This window comes from Diadema antillarum, unplaced genomic scaffold (assembly GCF_040938485.1).
Source record: "Diadema antillarum isolate AM-2024a unplaced genomic scaffold, OU_Dant_1.0 seq00000769_RagTag, whole genome shotgun sequence".
Classification (NCBI taxonomy): Eukaryota; Metazoa; Echinodermata; class Echinoidea; order Diadematoida; family Diadematidae; genus Diadema; species Diadema antillarum.
In genome coordinates, this window is record NW_027271659.1 from 580762 (window position 1) to 600729 (window position 19968).

At 39.1% G+C, this 19968-nt stretch overlaps 1 protein-coding gene across 1 annotated transcript; it reads right to left on the reverse strand.

The window, feature by feature from the left end:
• Positions 1-6169: 6169 nt before the first annotated feature.
• Positions 6170-19968, reverse strand: LOC139738833 (acetylcholinesterase-like). The gene is made up of 8 exons (XM_071649468.1): positions 19579-19968; positions 18626-18788; positions 13182-13259; positions 12257-12375; positions 11651-11818; positions 10833-11192; positions 8196-8461; positions 6170-6353 (listed from the first exon to the last, which is right to left on the reverse strand). The coding sequence occupies exons 1-8, from the start codon at positions 19966-19968 to the stop codon at positions 6170-6172; spliced, it is 1728 nt and encodes a 575-aa protein (XP_071505569.1).

The window sequence follows — 19968 nt, forward strand, 5'->3', positions numbered from 1 at the left end:
TTTTGGAAGTCGCCCCCCCCCCCACCCCCAAGTTATGGTCGCCATAAGTTACCGTGATCTGAGGTCGGATATGCATCTATAGTGATAAATAATTCCATGATGGCCTAATCAGTGGTTCATAGCAAACAGCGAGAATAACTGGAGTGCAGGGCCATGTAGCCTCAGACATATAACAATAGGTGCTTTAAAGGCATAGTTTACCATTTGTAGATGAAACAAAAACCCAGCATTAGTGCTTTAAAAATGGTTCTAAAATGTGAGTTAGGGATAGAAACAACCACTGTAAAAATTTGAATCTGTATTATCGATGTTAAGTATTGTTAAATACACAAAATGTGAACAATAATTATGATAGAAATTTTTCCCGACTAAACCGTTTACAGTATGATTCATTAAGAAAAATACTGATATCTTCTTATATCTTAGGCTTTACTGCGAAAATTTTATGTGGTCGAATGTTTTGTGATACAATAGACCTACGCATATGCATCATATGTGATATCTTGAAAAAAATTTTAATCACTGCTCCCAAAGGTAAACTGGACCTTTAATGCACTCTATACTTAAGGGATGTAACGCCATTAGCAGTGATGCCCCCAACAACACAGTCTGGCAAGTTTAAAATCCTGTCCACTTTATGTTGAAAAAAACCCCACAAACCTGTCGTCTGAATCTGAAAGTGTTACCATAGTACATGCAATACCTTTCTACAATTATGTAGACAATCGCTCAGAACAAACACCTCTTGTCGTTTTGTTTTCCACGCATGGAGGCCTAAGTGTAGAGGAAAATCATGTTAACCCTTTCTGTACCAGGGACTTTGGACAGTGTGGACAATGCAATGGAGTTTACTGTGCCACTTGGCACTCAAAGCACATAGAGGGTTAAAATGTTGGATCAAAAAGTTCATGGTGCATGAAGGTAGATTTCCTTGTATGAAAAAGAAATCCAGATGACAAAATCCAAGCCATTTCCGGACTTCCTTGTATCTGTCAGGGTTGACTTCTAGGGCTGCTTGAGTTTGTGGAAGTGTTGTGGAAGAGACAGGAATTATTGTTGAATGTTGCTACAGGTGGCGTGACAATGTCCTAAAGTTTAGCAAAGATGGACACACGGTGATGGAAATATTTAAATTCGGCTCTGATCGTATAATCATCGGGTTATTCATGAGGGCGCTTTGGCCATCGTGTGACCGCCCATGCAGATGGAGTTTCTCAGGCTCCAGCAGTACAACTTCGCGAGCGATGGCAAATCTTCGTGTAGCCATTGTGTGTCTTCGTGTGTCCCTCGGGTATAACTTCTTGATAAGATTCACGTATTCGTGTAGCCTTCGTGTCTTGCTCGGGTGCCATCGTGTGACCCTCTGTAAGGATCGTACTTACTTCGGCTGGTGGTTGTCATGTCCATGAAGTTCGGAGCCAACTTTATTTCATATTCGTATGGCCATCTTATTGTGTCAATTTCGTTGCATGCAAGAAACTGACACTGAATTTAGGGTAAGCGACCTATACTGTCCCCAAATTGAAACAAAATTGCAATACGATTATGGAATTTTTAATTTCGTGCGAAGTTGACCTTGAATTTGAACAAAAGCAAAATCGACAGCCGAAGTAAGAACGATCCCTCCAGATCACACGAAGGTAGTGAACCACACACGAAGACCCCGAAGATGTGGATCTTTAAGATGTCTACCATGCAGAAGGACACACGAAAGCACCCGAAGATGTTGATCTTTAAGTAGTTTACCATGCAGAAGGACACACGAAGGCACCCGAAAATGTGGATCTTTAAGATGTCTACCATGCAGAAGGACACACGAAGACCCCGAAGATGTGGATCTTTAAGATGTCTACCATGCAGAAGGACACACGAAGACCCCGAAGATGTGGATCTTTAAGATGTCTACCATGCAGAAGGACACACGAAGGTACCCGAAGATGTGGATCTTTAAGTAGTTTACCATGCAGAAGGACACACGAAGGCACCCGAAGATGTGGATCTTTAAGATGTCTACCATGCAGAAGGACACACGAAGACCCCGAAGATGTGGATCTTTAAGATGTCTACATGCAGAAGGACACACGAAGGTACCCGAAGGTGAGATCTTTAAGATGTTTCCAGAAGGACACACGAACAAGATGTCTACACGAAGATGTTGCCATCGCTCACGAAGTTGCTGATGGGGCTTGAGAAACACTACACCGGCTTTCATATACAGTAGCTGACAATAAAGGCTCTCACGAATGTTTGTGCGACCAGAGCCGATTTTTAACATTTCCTTTATCGTGTGTCATCAAACAGCGATAAACCATGGATCGTGAGGCATAACGCCGTTTTACCGCAGGAAGTTCAATTCAATTCAATTTAATTCAGTTGTTGACTATCTGGAAACCTGCAGCCTCATATATAAACTAAAACTTAGGACATACCATCCCTTTAACTACTATTAATGCAAATTCTGACTCAACATGAATTACACACAACGAAGTAAACACAAATACACACACTAACAGCACACGCATAGACACAGACACGCACACGCTCACACATGATATTCACAATATACAGTCACAGGAAATGCAATCATGAATTAAAAAAAAAAGATATTTGTTTGTGCATCCATGAACACACACAAAAAAAAATGTATGTACTTCCTTTTCATTTTCAAGTAATCATACAAGTCACCACATGGACCTTGGGAATTTTTCCAGTTTTTTTTTTTTTTTTTTTTTTGGACGTTTCATTGAAAGGGCTTGGAAACGTCGGAAAAGGGTATTTTGATATGGGTAAATTCTGATATATTTTTGTCACAAGGCATCGTCTTATGTCAAGGCCATGAAGACAAAAACATCCGCATTACCAGCAAACTCTTAGTGGGAGTATAACTCAGGTAATGAATGTCACCTCTTTATACTGGACTTCTAATTTACGGTTCTGATCATCCATGCTATCGAACGTAGTAAATGGAATGCCTATAATGTTGAGTCTGTCTTCATGACTGTTAATGAAATAGATCGTAATTCATCTCAGATAATATCAGAATCGATATGTTAAAAATGATATGATCTGGAGGGAGTGAAGAAACAAGAAGTAGCAGCAGGTACGTAGAAGATAGTACAGTGTAGTTTTGTTGTTACTGCTGGTGGTGAAACATTGGCTGAGCGGTATCAGCATTTATTCATCTTCATTCAGAACATGCTACATGCTATTTGCTATGTTTAGGAAGATAGTTTGTTAGGCTGTTCTTAGTTGCTGATGATGACGAAATTGATATTTTTGTTATTCTTATAAGCCAGTTCACAGTTAGCTCATGGGCACATTAGTACGAATGACCTTTCTTCTTTCTCAATTGGTTAGGCACTTCATTCATATTCAAAGCAGCATGAAGCATATTAAAGCATGCCCACAATTATTTATGGAGTTCACATTCAAACAAAGAATAAATCTATGCTGAGCAGGTGACAAGAATGGTCTGTCAATTGACACTTCGGCAGGCATTCATTTCATTGTTTTATGCTGAATGCATAAACAAACTTTTTTTTACCAACATTGCTAGATACCAGGCTTGTTGTCAGGTGGATGTGCCAGTAAGCACCATTTACAAGGGTTACATGAATAATCATTACATCGGAATGCTTTATCTCAGTGAATTATAAAACCAACATGCCTGATTGTACAAATGACCTTTTCCTGCTCATGCGCAAAGTGGAACTGTAAACTGATCCATTTTCACATATTTTAATTGATCCACTTTCACATATTTTTAATGATCCAATTTCACATATTTTTATGATCCACTTTCACATATTTTTAATCGATCCACTTTCACATATTTTTAATGATCCACTTTCACATAATTTTAATTGATCCACTTTCACATATTTTTAATGATCCACTTTCACATATTTTCAGTGATCCACTATCATATATTTTGATCCACTTTCACATATTTTTAATGATCCACTTTCACATATTTTTAATGATCCACTTTTACATATTTTTAATGATCCAATTTCACATATTTTTAATGATCCACTCACATATTTTTTATGATCCATTTTTACATATTTTTAATAGATTTATATCATGTGGGGTTTTCCCTTTATTCAAAAAAGGAGATGGTTCTGATATGAGTAATTACAGGCCCATTTTCTTTGCTTTCATCTTTATCTAAAATTTTGGAAGAACAATTAATTTTTTAACTTTTCATAGTGTTTTTACAAATTCTCAATTTGGATTTCATCAGAAACACAGTACCATTCATGCCCTTTTGAAGTTTATCGACCACGCAGCGCATACTATTGATAATCATTCTCATCTAATTGGTATATTCCTGGATTTTTCCAAGGCCTTCGATACAATACTGAATCATGAAATTTTACTTTGCAAGTTGTCTCATTACGGAATAAGGAAGGGGGTAGGCCTTGGAGTGGTTCAGGAGCTACCTGCAAAACCGCAAACAATACGTATCTCTGAACGAGAACGTTTCAAGTCTCGAAATCATTAAGTGTGGCGTCCCACAGGGTAGCTTATTAGGACCTTTGCTTTTTATCATCTATATTAATGATATTTGCAGATCATCCGACGTGTTGTCATTTATACTTTTTGCTGATGATTCAAGTATTTTCTTTTCACATCAAAATCCTGATAAACTCGTGCAGATTGTTAATTTCGAATTGAAAAAAGTGACCCAGTGGATAAGAGCTAATAAATTATCTCTTAATCTTTTGAAAACTAATTATATGTTATTTCGTAATTCTATGGAAGTTTTACGTAGAGAGATTATTTTTGATGACACTCAATTAGAACACGTATCTCATATAAAATTTCTTGGGATTACAGTAGACGATAAACTTTCATGGAGGTCACATATTATTAACATTAGCACAATAATTTCACGTAATATTGGTGTCATTAATAGACTTAAGTTTCATATTCCATTGTCTTCTTTGCTGACGTTGTATTCCTCTTTAATTTTACCTTATCTTAATTACGGTCTTTTAGCATGGGGTAGCGCTCATCAAACTTTATTAGATAGATTACTGTTATTACAAAAAAAGGCACTTCGTGTTATTTGTGGCGTCCCGCCACGTTCTCATACAGATCCATTATTCACTAAAATTAAGATTTTAAAAACTAAAGATTTGTTTTTTCAACTTGGACAGTTTATGTTTAATTTCAACGCAAATGCACTTCCCTGTATATTCAATTCAATGTTTACATGGAATCAGTTTTTTCATAATTATCCCACCAGGCAATGTACTGAGTTTCATTTACCCCTTTCGAGAACATTATCGGCTCAGAATACATTTATATACACAGGCCCTAGATTCTGGAATCATTAAGTTGCGAAATAAAAAATTCTCCTTCTTTGTATTCTTTTAAGCGGAAGTTGAAATCCTTTCTGTTAAACCCTCTCTGATGTTTCGTTTTTATTAACCAAGTCCCAATAATCACAGGGTTCATCATCCAACCATCAATCAATTAATTAATCTCTGAATTTATTATTATAACGAAATAGCCATCATAATCTCTGCACGGCTGTATGCAGCCACCAGCTATTTGAAGCACCTCGTCAATTCCCTCTTTCGTTTCCTTGATCAGCGTGTGGGCATTCTCTTTCTTCCTTCCTTCCTTCCTTCCATTTTTCCATCTATTCTGTCTAGTCGTGTCATGTTGCTGTGTGTCTCCTATTTTGTTCCGTCTTGTCTTAAATTGTACTTGTGCTACGCATATGCAAATAAGTATTTCATTAGATTTTTTTGAGTGGTTCACAATCTACAAGCTTGCTTTTTAGTGGACCTCTCAGTTCTCTTTTTTTTTTCCAACTGAAACATAACCTTGTATTATTTTGCAAGTATACATGCATATATAGGTAACTATATTGTATCATTTGATATCATTTGCAAGTTGTATGTATACGATTGTGATATGATTCCTAATTCATTCTGTGTTATGTTCTGTTGGAAAAAGGAGAAGAATGAAATAAAATGAAATGAAATGAAATGAAATGAAACTGACTTATTGCAGCAGCTGTTTATTGTTTAGTTTGCTGTTTGCTTTTGTTAGTCTGTTTTATTTATTTGTTTGTTGTTATGTCATGTATGTTTTTATAATTTCTAAGCTTCATGGGTCACTCTGGAGCAGGCGAGACGAAATGAGCTGTGCATTATTGATTGTTATATTGCATGTCCTGGGCGTAGAGGTCTGGCGCCAGGTTGAGCCAGAGGGCGCAATTGTCCATGCGCAAGGCCCGCGAGTTCTCCATGCCCACTGACAGCTGTTTGTACTTGAGCTCGGGAACGTTGAACGTTGGCCAAGGCGGGTAGCTAGATTCCGCCGAATTCGGGTCTCTGTGCAGTGAGGCGACAGAGAGGGAAAGAGATGGGAGAGATAATATTTTAAGGGGGAGAACAAAATTCATTTAAAATCATACAAAATATACATGTTTAAAATTATATGTCATAATAATAATGATTTTGTATTCATAACATATAATACCGTGCATAATATATAATATATAATATGCAATATAATATAATTATGATATAAAATATATCATATAGTATACAATATATAACGTATAGCATATGAAACACAATATATGTAATATACAATAAGCAATATGATAATAGACATTATATGTTATAATATACAACATGTTATTTTGACCTTATAAATGACCATATGTAATTATTTGACAGATATATAGGAAACAGGTCGTAATGGATAGAGAAATGGAGGTACTGTATACTGCAAGGCGTGAAAGAAATAGAGATACAGAATGACAAAAAAGGAAGACACAAAGAATAAAATAAAGGTAGAAGAAAGAAAGAAGACAAAAGAATATGAAAAAGATGCAAAATATATGTGTTGGTTTAGATGAACAATTAGAAAATGAATTGCCAAAACAACAAAAGAATCAAATCGTTAATACAGTTTGCTTGGTTAAAGGGATGGTACAGTATTGGTGGAGATGAGAATTGGGTTTGTAACTTTTTTGAGATACCAAGAAAACACTTATGATATAGTACAGAGCATACCATTTTAAGAGGAATTCAAAGTTTATTTGATGAAAATCGCGTTTGGAATGACTGAAACATCCAAAAACAAAGTAAAACAAAGCGATCGTAATAAAGTGTGGGTCCCACACTGTTTATTAGAATCGCTCTTTTTTTTTTTGATATCTCAGCCATTTCAAAATCAGTTTTCATCAAATAAACGTTGAATTCCTCATAGAATTACATGCTCTTTCATATTTCATAAGAGGTTTCTCATTATCTCACAAAAAAATCTTAGAAACCTGAAATTAGGTCTCAAACAAAACTGTACGATCCCTTTAACTCCTAAAAACTCAAATGCGTCACATCTCCCAGCATGACGCAAAATATTATTGTTTCATTTAGGTTAGATATAAGAGAGGGGGGGGGGGGGAGAGAGAGAGAGGTGATGAAGATCTTCATCACCTCTCCAGGATTTTCCAATCTTTTCCTCCCCCTCTCCTCCCTTCTTTCTTTCTCCATACAGCGACCTCCGAACCCCTCCTACATGATTTTCACTATCTATTCTTCCTCAAAACTGTCCCTGTCTCCTATCCATTCGTCTCCATTAGTGCAGCCTCATGTTCCAGCTCACTGCTGCCCTTCGACCGTCACTATATACTCTCTCCCTCTGTAACTTCCCTCCAACACTCTCCTCTCATTCTTACTTTGATTTGATATCTTATCTTTTAAAATCAATTGTCAAAGGTTTTTTTAATCAATGATCGAAATTGAAACTTAATGTACTTTACACATATACACAAAGTAATAATCACACCTTGTGCTGCTAGTTACCTATTGTGTTTCTTCGTTTATAAAATGCATCATCACTTTAATGTGAATTTGAACTTGAAGTACGAGTTCATTTCATTTGCTAATCAAAATGGGGTTCACGAAAGAATTTAAGTGTATAATTATTCGGATTCATAAAAACAAAATAATAATCATACCTTGGGTTGCTATTGATCTATTTTACTTTTTTAAGGTACATCATCATCATTGAACTTGAATTTGAAGTTGAAGTACGAGTTCATTTCATTTGATAATCATAATTGGAATCACGAAAGAATTTAAGTGCATAAATTATTCGGGTGTGACAAAAAGTCTACATAATAGGCCTGTTCTGAGGATTAAAGATGAGAAAGAGACATTCACCCAGTCCTGATGAAGTTGGTCCAGTATGTCATAAACTGCAGCGACATCGTCTTCTCTTCCTCCGTCTGTCCGACGAAGCGGCCGAAGAGGTCGTTGAAGGCCCAGCCGAACACGTACTGGAGCTCCTCTCCGTGGCCCGCCCCAATCCATGTCGGAATCCCCGCTATGATCGACCACGCCGGGTCGTGGGTCATCTCATAGCGGAAGGTCGGGGCGCCGGACTGCGAGAGAGCTCTTGCCATCGCCTCCGTAGCACAGGCGAAAGTCTAATGAATAATGATGGCGGAAAAAATAGATCAATGAAGTAGTATGCTGAGGGAAATGTCCTTATGGGCTTTTTAGTGTGTTTGTGTTTCTGCGCGTGTTCTCATTAATTGTGTGCATTTGAAACCCTTTGAGTCCTGCATCAATTCTTGTATTTTGAGCATATGCGATTCAATGTCTGTAGATACATGCGAAATAGGCAAATCAAAGGAAATCTAATAAAGAAATAGTTCTAATTGTTATCGGCAAATGAATATTCTACAAGAACATTCATTTTGTAGACGTGTGTATGACAGAGATGTCGCATTTTCCTACCCGCACAAACAAACAAACAAACAAACAAACAAACAAACAAACAAACAAACAAACAAACAAAAAACAAGTGGATGAAGCTTTAAATCAGTCCTTGTTTCAATCGTGACAAAGATTTCAGTTCATATTCAGAACCAGAGTCAAAATGTTCCCTTTTTTTGTGATGTTATGCGACCAAAAAAATCCAAGCCATTTGAGTGAAAACAAATGAGAGGAACTACGTTTCCAATCTACCATCCGATTTATACGTCTGCCTTTGTGTGTTTTTCTTTTTTTTCCTGTTGCATATAACCACCGTAATACGACACACATTGAATGAGCATCATAGCTGCTGAAAGCGTTTTAAAACAATTTCATGCATCATGTACCTGTTCTGTTTTATATGATTTTCTCAGAACGAAGGAATTAAATCGTATTATTTTTAGTCTGGGAGCAATCTGAGAGGTGAGAAACGTAAACATGCTAAACTCGCAGCAAGGACATGACTTAAATTGCCGAAACTTAATGGAATGTGTATTGCAGAGTGCAAGCTAGAATGCGACTTTACAAAGCTCAACGTGGCGTCTTATTTAAATCAAGCTAGTGAGAATAAGGCTACAAAGTGACTTGATAGAAAGTGATTTATTAAAGCTCGCCGCGCCTTGCTCGGGACGAAAAAGTAAAACGATAACTGTTAAAGTCTTGAGCAAACTTGCCAAAGCCTCTTCGAGTAACTGAGTAAGGGAAGGCGACAAGGTGACTATTAAAAGCTCCTCGAGGCACAAAGGCGCCGCGAAAAGAAGATACTTGGATCCTTCACAAGATGGCATTGATATAAAAAGGATAAAGAGAATCAGAATGAGAAAAAGAAAGTCTGCTGTATAGTTTAAATGTTTACAAACTGCAAAGGAGCGCGCACATAACATCTCATGTTGATAATGTGGATAACACTAAGATAAAGTAGTCTGTTACTGTTTGTTTTCCAAAGAGTCATCTGGAGATAATGTCGCTTCCTTTTGCATGACAAAATAAATAAACATGTCATGACTACACCTTGTGCTATACCAATGGACTCCCACCATAATGTTATGTACATTATGTAGGCCTAAAATGTAGGGAAGGAATTTAATTAATTTCATTTCTTTCAACAAGATTGTATATCTTTTTTTTTACAGGGATGGCAAATGATACAAATGACACACGCACACACACACACACACGAAAACGAAAACAGTATTCTTTTCATGAACTAAAAGTGACAAAATAAAAATCGTAAACTGTAGTAAAAGATTATTTGTTGGTTTTGTTTTGTTTTTCATATTCCATTTGACAAGATGAGCGGTGATTGATGGTTGGTCGTCTATGTAGTCCCGTTGTACGTACGTGGGTGGACTATTTCATCGGGTTACGCACTCTGCTCTTTACAAGCTTTACGATGAATGAATGAAGAGGGACCTTTAAAGGGGATATCTGATAGTGAGCGGTGAATGTCTGCGAATGCAGTGAATTCTATGCTCTGTTAGCATGGTCATGGTTTCTTGATAGTTGGGATCAAGTTCGAAAACAGTAAGTAATCAAAGTAGCAGACAGTTTTATTGTCGCAAAAAAAGTTTTTAACATCTTCAGGATTTCTTTATGACAAGAAACACTGACTGAAGACCACATCAACCTGACATGACATCGATCTATACATGCAATGTTGTGGCGTCTAGCTGCAGCTATGTTGCTTGTCAGCTTGATCTCTGTGTAAAGCAAAGAAGCCAATTCAGATATAAAGAAGTCACGCTGAACTTGTCGCTATGAAATAGGATTTTAATTTATGCGAGGAATACGCGAAGCCTTGGACAACGACTTGTATTTTATTTTATTTTCTTTTTTTTTCTCGAGTTTATTAATGACAGAAAGGCCACTGGGATTTGACTCAATGAGTACCAATATTGACTCATTAGAATAATGTATCTTGGAAAAGGGGGAATCTATTACTCGCTGGACATTTTTTTTTGTTGTCAGTTTTGTCAGAGTGATTTTGCTGACAAAGCATGAAACTCGCCGACTGACCATTCCGCTCTAACAGTATCGTACCTGATCGGTATTCATGTCGATGAAGGCGTCGAGATGGTCAGCGGACGGGTCATCGGCCTTCGTCCAGTCCACGTACCACTGTTCGGCCACCTCGGTCAGTGTTGGGCTGCTGTAGTAAAGGTACTGGGGGAACATCTCCTGAAACTGGCTGAAACTCATCGGTGGGGGCTCTTTCCTTACCACGTAGGTGGGGAAGGCGCGCATGACCGCGAACGTCCCCTCGTCCTGGTTGGTCCCCAGAAGGGTCGGCACGCTGTTGAACTCGGAGCGCTGGACGATGTTGATGGGCAGGTCTGGCAGGAAGTCGAAATCGACAACGGGTGTGAAGAGCATCTCGTTGAGGAGATATTGGGCTGATATCTGGCATTGTTAAAGGGAAGAAGGGAATAAGCCGTGTGCAACAAAACTGCTAAATGAGAATCGCATTGTGAAATAAAAATTGTGCAGCGTGTACAATCCTCAAATAAGCAGGTGACTCTGATGTATAAAGTTCTAATGAATCAACTCTTGATCACTGTTTATTGAAGATAGATGCAAACCAACACATATTGCTGATTAGAATAAAAATGATTTCTACTTAAACGTATGACATCGAAATCACACATACTTTAGGGAAAGGAATCATTTCTACTATTGTATTATCTATTTCATTACGACATCCCCCGTCAGTTTTCTTTCTTTCTCGCTTGTTCTACCTGAAAACAATTATGATTAAACAGACCATATTTCTAAGACATCTCTTCCTTATACTGTCAAAGTTTGTTTAATTCACATGCAAAGATTCAAATAAAAGCCTTGAAGGTAGACTAGAGTCTCACTATTATCTGCGCCCTAGTGAGCGTTGGTTCGTCCACAGTTCGAAGGCAGGAAATCAGGTCCTCACTGTCGGCGGAGTAGCAGCCAACCTGTTTCGCGATCTCGTCGGAAAGGGCGATCTGCCGATCGATGTTGGTATCGACAGCCCAAGGACACAGGGCGTTCCCGCTCTATGAAGAGATTTAATTGGGATCCAACGGAAGTTTGGAAGTTAGGCTCAAGACAGGTTGTCAAATGACGTACGACCTTCCCCTTCCTGACTCGTACCCACACATATAAACATTGATGATGTACGCAATTACATGGGAATGATCTTATGTAGTACCCCGCCAGAAACAACAGAAAACAACAGTCAATATTACTTCCATCATATTCACATGTTGCATATTCGACAGCTGTTACCACATTATCAAAAAAGATATAATGTCGCTGCGCTTACTCTATTTTCCCGCTCTTTAAGGCAATTCTGTAAATTACATAGATTTAAACGACATCATCATGATTCCTACGAACACTAAATCTCTTATTCTCTTCTTCAAACCAACTGCCTTGTTAGGGGATGAAAATGTGTATTCATTGTTCATATAGTGACGTCGAAGGTAACCCACCTCCATGATAGCCTGCTGAAAAAGGCCGCTACTCTGAGGCGACAAGACGTGCAGCCCGACGCTGGCCGACCCGGCGCTCTGGCCCATGATGGTCACCCTAGACGGGTCTCCACCAAAAGCTACATCGAGGTCGTATATGAAAGCAGTACAAGGTGTGAAAGCGTCGCTCAATTTCAGTCGTCACAGGGCTTTTTTGATAACTGCATTTAGTCATACATTTTGTCTCCTATTCCACTGATGCTACCCTGCAGCCATGTAATGTCTGATTGTTTTCTTCTCCGATCATGTTTGATAGTATAAGATCTTTTGTTAAATTGTGACGAAATTTGAAATCATCCGTCTTTGGGTAATACATGAATTTGTAATCATTCCAGCAGCAACCACGTAGTCATCAATATGGGACAAAATTTCTCTCCGTAGCCACAAGGGGCTTCACAGATTATCAAACTATTACAACACCGTCTGCAAACAACCAGAACTCTTTGACACGTGTCGTGGAATGTGAGCAATATTTCACCATCAAAACTGACAGACTAGTCAGGTAACACTATATGAAAAAGAGAATGTAGCAACAAACAAAATGCACTGACGTATAAACATCACGATATCTATCCTGACAGCAATAAAGTATATTGGTACACTTGTACACATGTACAACTGTACCAATATATTTCCTTTGTCTAGACGCACTTTCTCCCAATCTTTATAACTATTTTTGTCATTATCATCACCACCAATCTTATGACTGATATTATGACGTCACTTTCCTATAGTGATCGAAGTGATTGTATACCAGGCGCCGTTTATGATACAATAAAAAGGAACAGAATAAAGAAACGGCGCTCTGAAGAAATGGAGAAGAAACAGAAAAGAACATGATGGTATAGTATGAAAGTGAGAGATCGATTGTTAAAAATCATCTGACCTTCAATGTTGTCTTGAACCCACTGCAGTGACATAACCTGGTCGAACATGCCGTAGTTACCAGGAGCAGTGGTGTCACCTTGGAAGAAATGGCATTCAGGTATTTGATCATCTATAGAAACACTACATTTCGTGAAAGTGTATAGTTATTTATGGACTGGGGGAGGGGAGGGGGAGTTTATCGGTATGATGTTGTCTTTGTTATCTCATTATAATCGCCCGGAATAACATTGATCACGCAATTATACACACACACAAGCAAGGGCGTACCGAGGGGGGGGGGGGGTGTTTTGGGTGTTCAAACACCCCCCTTTGCCAAAAGGGGGGTGTTTAAGGTGTTCAAACACCCCCCTTGGGCAAAAGGGAGGTGTTTGAGCTATTCAACACCCCTCTTCAGCAATGCTTAGATGTTGACAAATGAAACAAAAGCTGTCTTTACCGCTTTTATTTCCGTTTTGAATTCCGCCTTTCCTTTCTTTTGCGTTCATTTTCTCTCTCTCTCTCTCTCTTCCTTGTTTTAATGTTTGTGTGGATGATGATACATTATGGAGTTACATAATATCATACGCACTAAAGAACTCGTGTACAGTACGTGTTAACACTACGTTACTGCACCGCGCGCGAAGCTGAGCGCAAACAGAAAACCAAATCAAACAAGATAAAAACAAAACATGAATTCCATGAATTCCATGTTTTGTAACGCTGAAATATAAAAATTTTAGTCTCGCTCGCTGCGCCCGCTTGCCAAAATTTATCAAAAAAAAAAAAATAAGAAGAACAAAACGTAATGATGACGTGGAAATATAAAAATTTCGGCTCACTCACTTGTAGTAATTCAGCGTATTTTCCAAGTCCTTAGTTTGTTGGCATAAATCGTTATCTATGAAGCCGTCACTATATCTTGATTAGAATTGTAAGATTTAATAACCAAAAATTGACAAGAATTCCATGTTTTGCAAGGTGAAATACAAAAATTGTCGGCTCGCTCGCTGCGCTCGCTCGCCAAAATTTATCAAAATTTATCAGATTTTATATCACCCTCAAAAAACCCTTTTAAGTGCTCGAAAAAGCATATCAAGTGGACTTTTTTTAAGTCCATATACCGGGATGGGATTGGGGTTGAACACTGTTGGTATAAATCGTTATCTATAAGACCTTCACTATATCTTGATTAGAATTGTCATTCGAAGATTTGATAACCAAAAATGACAAGAATTCCATGTTTTGTAAGCTGAAATACAAAAATTTTCGGCTCGCTCGCTGCACTCGCTCGCCAAAATTCTTCAATATCTATTACATTTAAAACACCCTCAAAAGACCCCTTCTATAAGTGCTTGAAAAAGCACATCATGTGGACTTTTTTTAAGTCCCTACCGGGATGGGGTTGGACACTGTTGGTACAAATCGTTATCTATAAGGCCGTCACTATGATTAGAATTGTAATTCGAAGATTTAATAACCAAAAATGACAAGAATTCCATGTTATGTATAAAGCTGAAATATAAAGATTTTCGGCTCGCTTGCTGCGCTCGCTCGCCAAAATATATCAAAATTTAGGGTTGCCTATTTATACATTTAAATCACCCTCAAAAGACCCCTCTTAAGTGCTTCAAAAAGCATATCATGAGGACTTTTTTAAAGTCCTTACCGGGATGGGGTTGGGGTTGAACACTTTTTCAGAAATTAGGGGCGCAATTTTCGCGCTTGCCACGGGCGCCGTTTTCCCTAGATACGCCACTGACTACCAAGTACAGTCAGTATAGTAGCCTACTGGAAGCAGCAAGCTCTGGAAGCTCTGGGAGTAGCAAGTTACTTGCTACTCAATGTAATTAGTAATAGCACATGGACTTGGTAATCTTTAGTAATAGTAGATATGAATTTTTTCAATGACTGAAAGTTAAAACTGAAAGATAACTGAATGTGAGTCTACAAATTGTGGTTGGATGACTAAATATTGCGCCTAAAATTCATTAGGTATCTAGGTCTAGGAACAGTGGCGTGACTACGGGGGCATGGGGGGGGGGGGGCACGTGCCCCCCCCCCCCCCCCCCCATCCGCTGATTTAAAAAAAAGGAAAAAAGAAAGAAAAAACCTACGAAAATGGCAATTCAAGGGTTAGTAAAACTGCTTTTGAAATCGACATGAAACGATGATCAAGAAAAAAAGATATTTTTTTTAGATTTCTTTTAACCATAATTATAATCAAAGAGGTATAACATTGTTCAAAAAGCCCGGAGACGACAAGAGATTGTGATTCAGCGTGATTCCTGGTTGGAATTTTGAATACAAGTAGGATGTGCGCAGTGTACTCAGAATATCGGAATGGCAAAAAGAGTCGCTGCAATGTTGCGCAATGTTTGATAGGTTGTACACATTTGCTATCAAAGCTTGATCATTGATTTTGCAGTGTTGCTTTACATACTAGTCTATATTAAAATGCCTTGCATTGCCAATAATAAGACTTGACCTTGGCTATTTCCTAACTTTTCCATCTATATGAAATACACACACTCACAAACACAAACAAATTAGGGGATGCTCTATATAAAGTGCAGATTTTGGACATCCTTCTCCCGCTTGGTCACTTCGACGCCCCCTCGCTGGTCATACCTCCCCCAATCATGAACATAAACCGACACCCTTGACTACCAGTGGCGGATCCAGGGGGCGCACCGGGCGCCCCCTCCCTCCAATGCGAAAAAAATATACATGTAGCTACAAACGACAGTTTTTGGATGGTAAAATGTCAAAATTTTCAAGCTCGCTCGCTTCGCTCGCTCGCATTTAACCGTTATATGCCATTCTCCTGAAGTTACTGCCAGTAATTGCCAGCAGTTGCGCCCGGTGCGCCCCCCCCCCCCCGAATTTCCAGAGCGAAAAAATATAGCTACAAACGGCAGTTTTGGGACTGTAAAATGTTAAAATTTTCAAGCTCGCTCGCTTCGCTCGCTCGCATTTTATCGTTATGCAATTCTCTTGATGTTGCTGTCAGTAATTGCCAGCAGTTGCGCCCGGTGCGCCCCCTCCCCTTAATTTCCAAAGCGAAAAATATAGCTACAAACGGCAGTTTTGGGACTGTAAAATGTCAAAATTTTCAAGCTCGCTCGCTTCGCTCGCTTGCATTTAATCGTTATGCAATTCTCCTGATGTTGCTGTCAGTAATTACCAGCAGTTGCGCCCGGTGCGCCCCCTCCCCTTAATTTCTAAAGCAAAAAAATATAGCTGCCAACGGTAGTTTGGGGACTTAAATGGCAAAATTGTCAGCCTCGCTCGCTTCGCTCGCTCGCATTTAATCGTTATGCCATTCTCCTGATGTTACTGCCAGCAACTGCCAGCAGTTGCACCCGGTGCAACCCCCTTAATTTCCAAAGCAAATATATATATATATATATATATATATGTATATATATATATATATATATACATACATTACGGCAGTTTGGGGACTTAAAATGTCAAAATTTTCACCGTTATATGCCATTCTCCTGATGTTACTGCCAGTAATTGCCAGCAGTTGCGCCCGGTGCGCCCCCCCCCCCCCCCGAATTTCCAAAGCGAAAAAATATAGCTACAAACGGCAGTTTGGGGACTGTAAAATGTTCAAATTTTCAAGCTCGCTCGCATTTAATCGTTATGCAATTTTCCTGATGTTGCTGTCAGTAAATGCCAGCAGTTGCGCCCGGTGCGCCCCCACCCCTTAATTTCTAAGGCGAAAAAATATAGGTACAAACGGCAGTTTTGGGACTGTAAAATGTCAAAATTTTCAAGCTCGCTCGCTTCGCTCGCTCGCATTTAATCGTTATGCAATTCTCCTGATGTTGCTGTCAGTAATTACCAGCAGTTGCGCCCGGTGCGCCCACTCCCCTTAATTTCTAAAGCGAAAAAATATAGCTGCCAACGGTAGTTTGGGGACTTAAAATGTCAAAATTTTCAGCCTCGCTCGCTTCGCTCGCTCGCATTTAATCGTTATGCCATTCTCCTGATGTTACTGCCAGCAACTGCCAGCAGTTGCACCCGGTGCAACCCCCTTAATTTCCAAAGCAAATATATATATATATATATATATATATATATATGTATATATATACATATATTACGGCAGTTTGGGGACTTAAAATGTCAAAATTTTCAAGCTCGCTCGCTTCGCTCGCTCGCATTTAATCGTTATGCAATTCTCCTGATGTTGATGTCAGTAATTGCCAGCAGTTGCGACCGGTGCGCCCCCTCCCCTTAATTTCTAAAGCGAAAAAATATAGCTACAAACGGCAGTTTGGGGACTGTAAAATGTCAAAATTTTCAAGCTCGCTCGCATTTTATCGTTATGCAATTCTCCTGATGTTGCTGTCAGTAATTGCCAGCAGTTGCGCCCGGTGCGCCCCCTCCCCTTAATTTCTAAGGCGAAAAAATATAGGTACAAACGGCAGTTTTGGGACTGTAAAATGTCAAAATTTTCAAGCTCACTCGCTTCGCTCGCTCGAATTTAATCGTTATGCAATTCTCCTGATGTTGCTGTCAGTAATTACCAGCAGTTGCGCCCGGTGCGCCCCCTCCCCTTAATTTCTAAAGCGAAAAAATATAGCTGCCAACGGCAGTTTGGGGACTTAAAATGTCAAAATTTTCAAGCTCGCTCGCTTCGCTCGCTCGCATTTAATCGTTATGCCATTCTCCTGATGTTACTGCCAGCAACTGCCAGCAGTTGCACCCGGTGCAACCCCCTTAATTTCCAAAGCAAAATATATATATATATATATATATATATATATATATATATATACATATATTATTATACAGCTGTATATAGCTACAAACGGCAGTTTGGGTACTGTAAAATGTCAAAATTTTCAAGCTCGCTCGCTCCGCTCGCTCGCATTTAATTGTACAGTAAAGTTATGCAATTCTGATGTTGCTTCCATGCATGAGGTGCGCCCCCACCCAATGTCTTGACCCACGGTACGCCACTGAACACCCCCCTCTAAAAAATCCTGGGTACGCCTATGCACACAAGAACATAAATACAAGACAGAAAGCTTGTGTTGTTCTTTACCCGGATGAACCAGCAAAGATACAAACGATCAATATAAGCCTTTGATTAGTTTACAGTATTTCATAAGGAAAAATGTATCTTTAAGTTTTCTATGTAATCGCTTCATCTATTTTACAACATATATCACTATAGTCATGCTAGTGTAATTCTCACTGTGTCGTGCTTAAAATTAGTTCAGTTGGAATCCCATGACTTTTTATCAACTGAGAGATCTTTGAGTATTGATTGAGTCTACTATTCAAATTCAAATTCAAATTCAAACTTTATTTTCACTCTTTTTTCAACAGACTGTGCAAGAAACAATATGATAAATTTGACTATTGTATTAAGTCAAATTATAGATATGAAGTAAATCCAATGTTAAGCACGTGTGTTAAGATGAGTGCGAGGCCATTGACTACCTGTGGTGAGAAAGCCAAAGACTCCGAGACGGTAGTTGACAGTGACGACGATAAAGTCCTCAGTGAATGCCATCAAGGGGACAGGCTCGTACACGAAGCTAGATCCCGCACCCACGGTGTACATTCCCCCATGAAACCAAACTAAGACAGGTGCGCCGGTCGGCTGAAACGTGAATCAATTTTGGGTGCTGAAGTTACGATGAACTATCCTCGCTATATCAACACAGACTTGAGTTATGAATAGATTTCCCCCCCCCCTTATTTTTTTTTTTTGTAAACCTGCGTAAGATATCGTCTGTTAGATCTGTGCCTTCTATGGACCAAGACAGTGAATGTCGAATTTCAATCATAATTACAGCTGTATATTACTTAACCTGCTGACAAAATGAATATGAAGTTTGAAATTGAAATTGAAATTGAAATTCGAAAACACAAGGTTTATTCGAACCCGTCACCGTTTAGAATTTCAAATGTTTTATGGAAACTGTGATGAAGAGATATCTCCTTACAATTTTCCGACTATCCTCGACACAAATCTTCTCTCAATGTTTGTCTTTTACATGTTGTGAAAGGAAAAGCTTATATGACTCAAAAATAGTATTTTGGATTTGTAATGGCCTTAGCAAAAAGGACCTTCAAAGGAGAGCAGATTATAGTAGTTAGATCATTGACCAAAAAACAACAATCTTTTAATTTCTTTTTACTCTAACTGTCTAAGAAGTAGTGGAAGAGTTGTGAGGTGAGCACGTTATCGCCTTATCTTATTTGCATGATGACTGTCAGTTGCGTAAAAATGTGCGATTTTCCTTTACAATACTGAAAAGAAAATTGATTTCTCTTATTGTAGATGATTATTTCACTGTTCTTTTTCGTGTATTCAACGTTTTTGTTTTTTTAATACAGTAAACATGTAATGAGGATGAAGTTGAGTTTTACTTTAAAGGTGTCCTCACCCTCGGAGAAGGAGTGTGCACATTGAGGTACAGGCAGTCTTCGTCCACATTCCTAAATATTGGGATGGGAAGCAAGTCGTCCACGGGGCTCAACTGGGGACAGATTGCCCGGTCGCTCACGGCCAAGTACGTGTTCCCCAGGTCACCCTTCTTCACGGGCTTCTCGAAGCGCAGGTCGCCCACCGGCGGCTCCGCGTACGGAATGCCGAGGTACGCTTGGAAGGTCGTGCTCACGCGGAGGTACTCGGTCTCCTCGTAGTCGAGGGTGATGCCGGATACGACCGTCGACGAATGCGGCAACGTGACTCGAGGAGTCTCGGCCTCGACTCCGTACGCCAGCCACGCTGTCACTACTAACAGCAGGTGGGATATCCAAGTCGAAGAGGTCAT

Coding starts and splice junctions, on each gene's coding strand:
- LOC139738833 (XM_071649468.1), bottom strand. CDS start 19,968: ATGACCTCTTCGACTTGGATATCCCACCTGCTGTTAGTAGTGACAGCG. Junction 13,260..18,625: donor CTTTGGCTTTCTCACCACAG/GTAGTCAATGGC, acceptor ATTTCTTCCAAG/GTGACACCACTGCTCCTGGT. Junction 11,819..12,256: donor TTCAGCAGGCTATCATGGAG/GTGGGTTACCTT, acceptor ATCTCTTCATAG/AGCGGGAACGCCCTGTGTCC.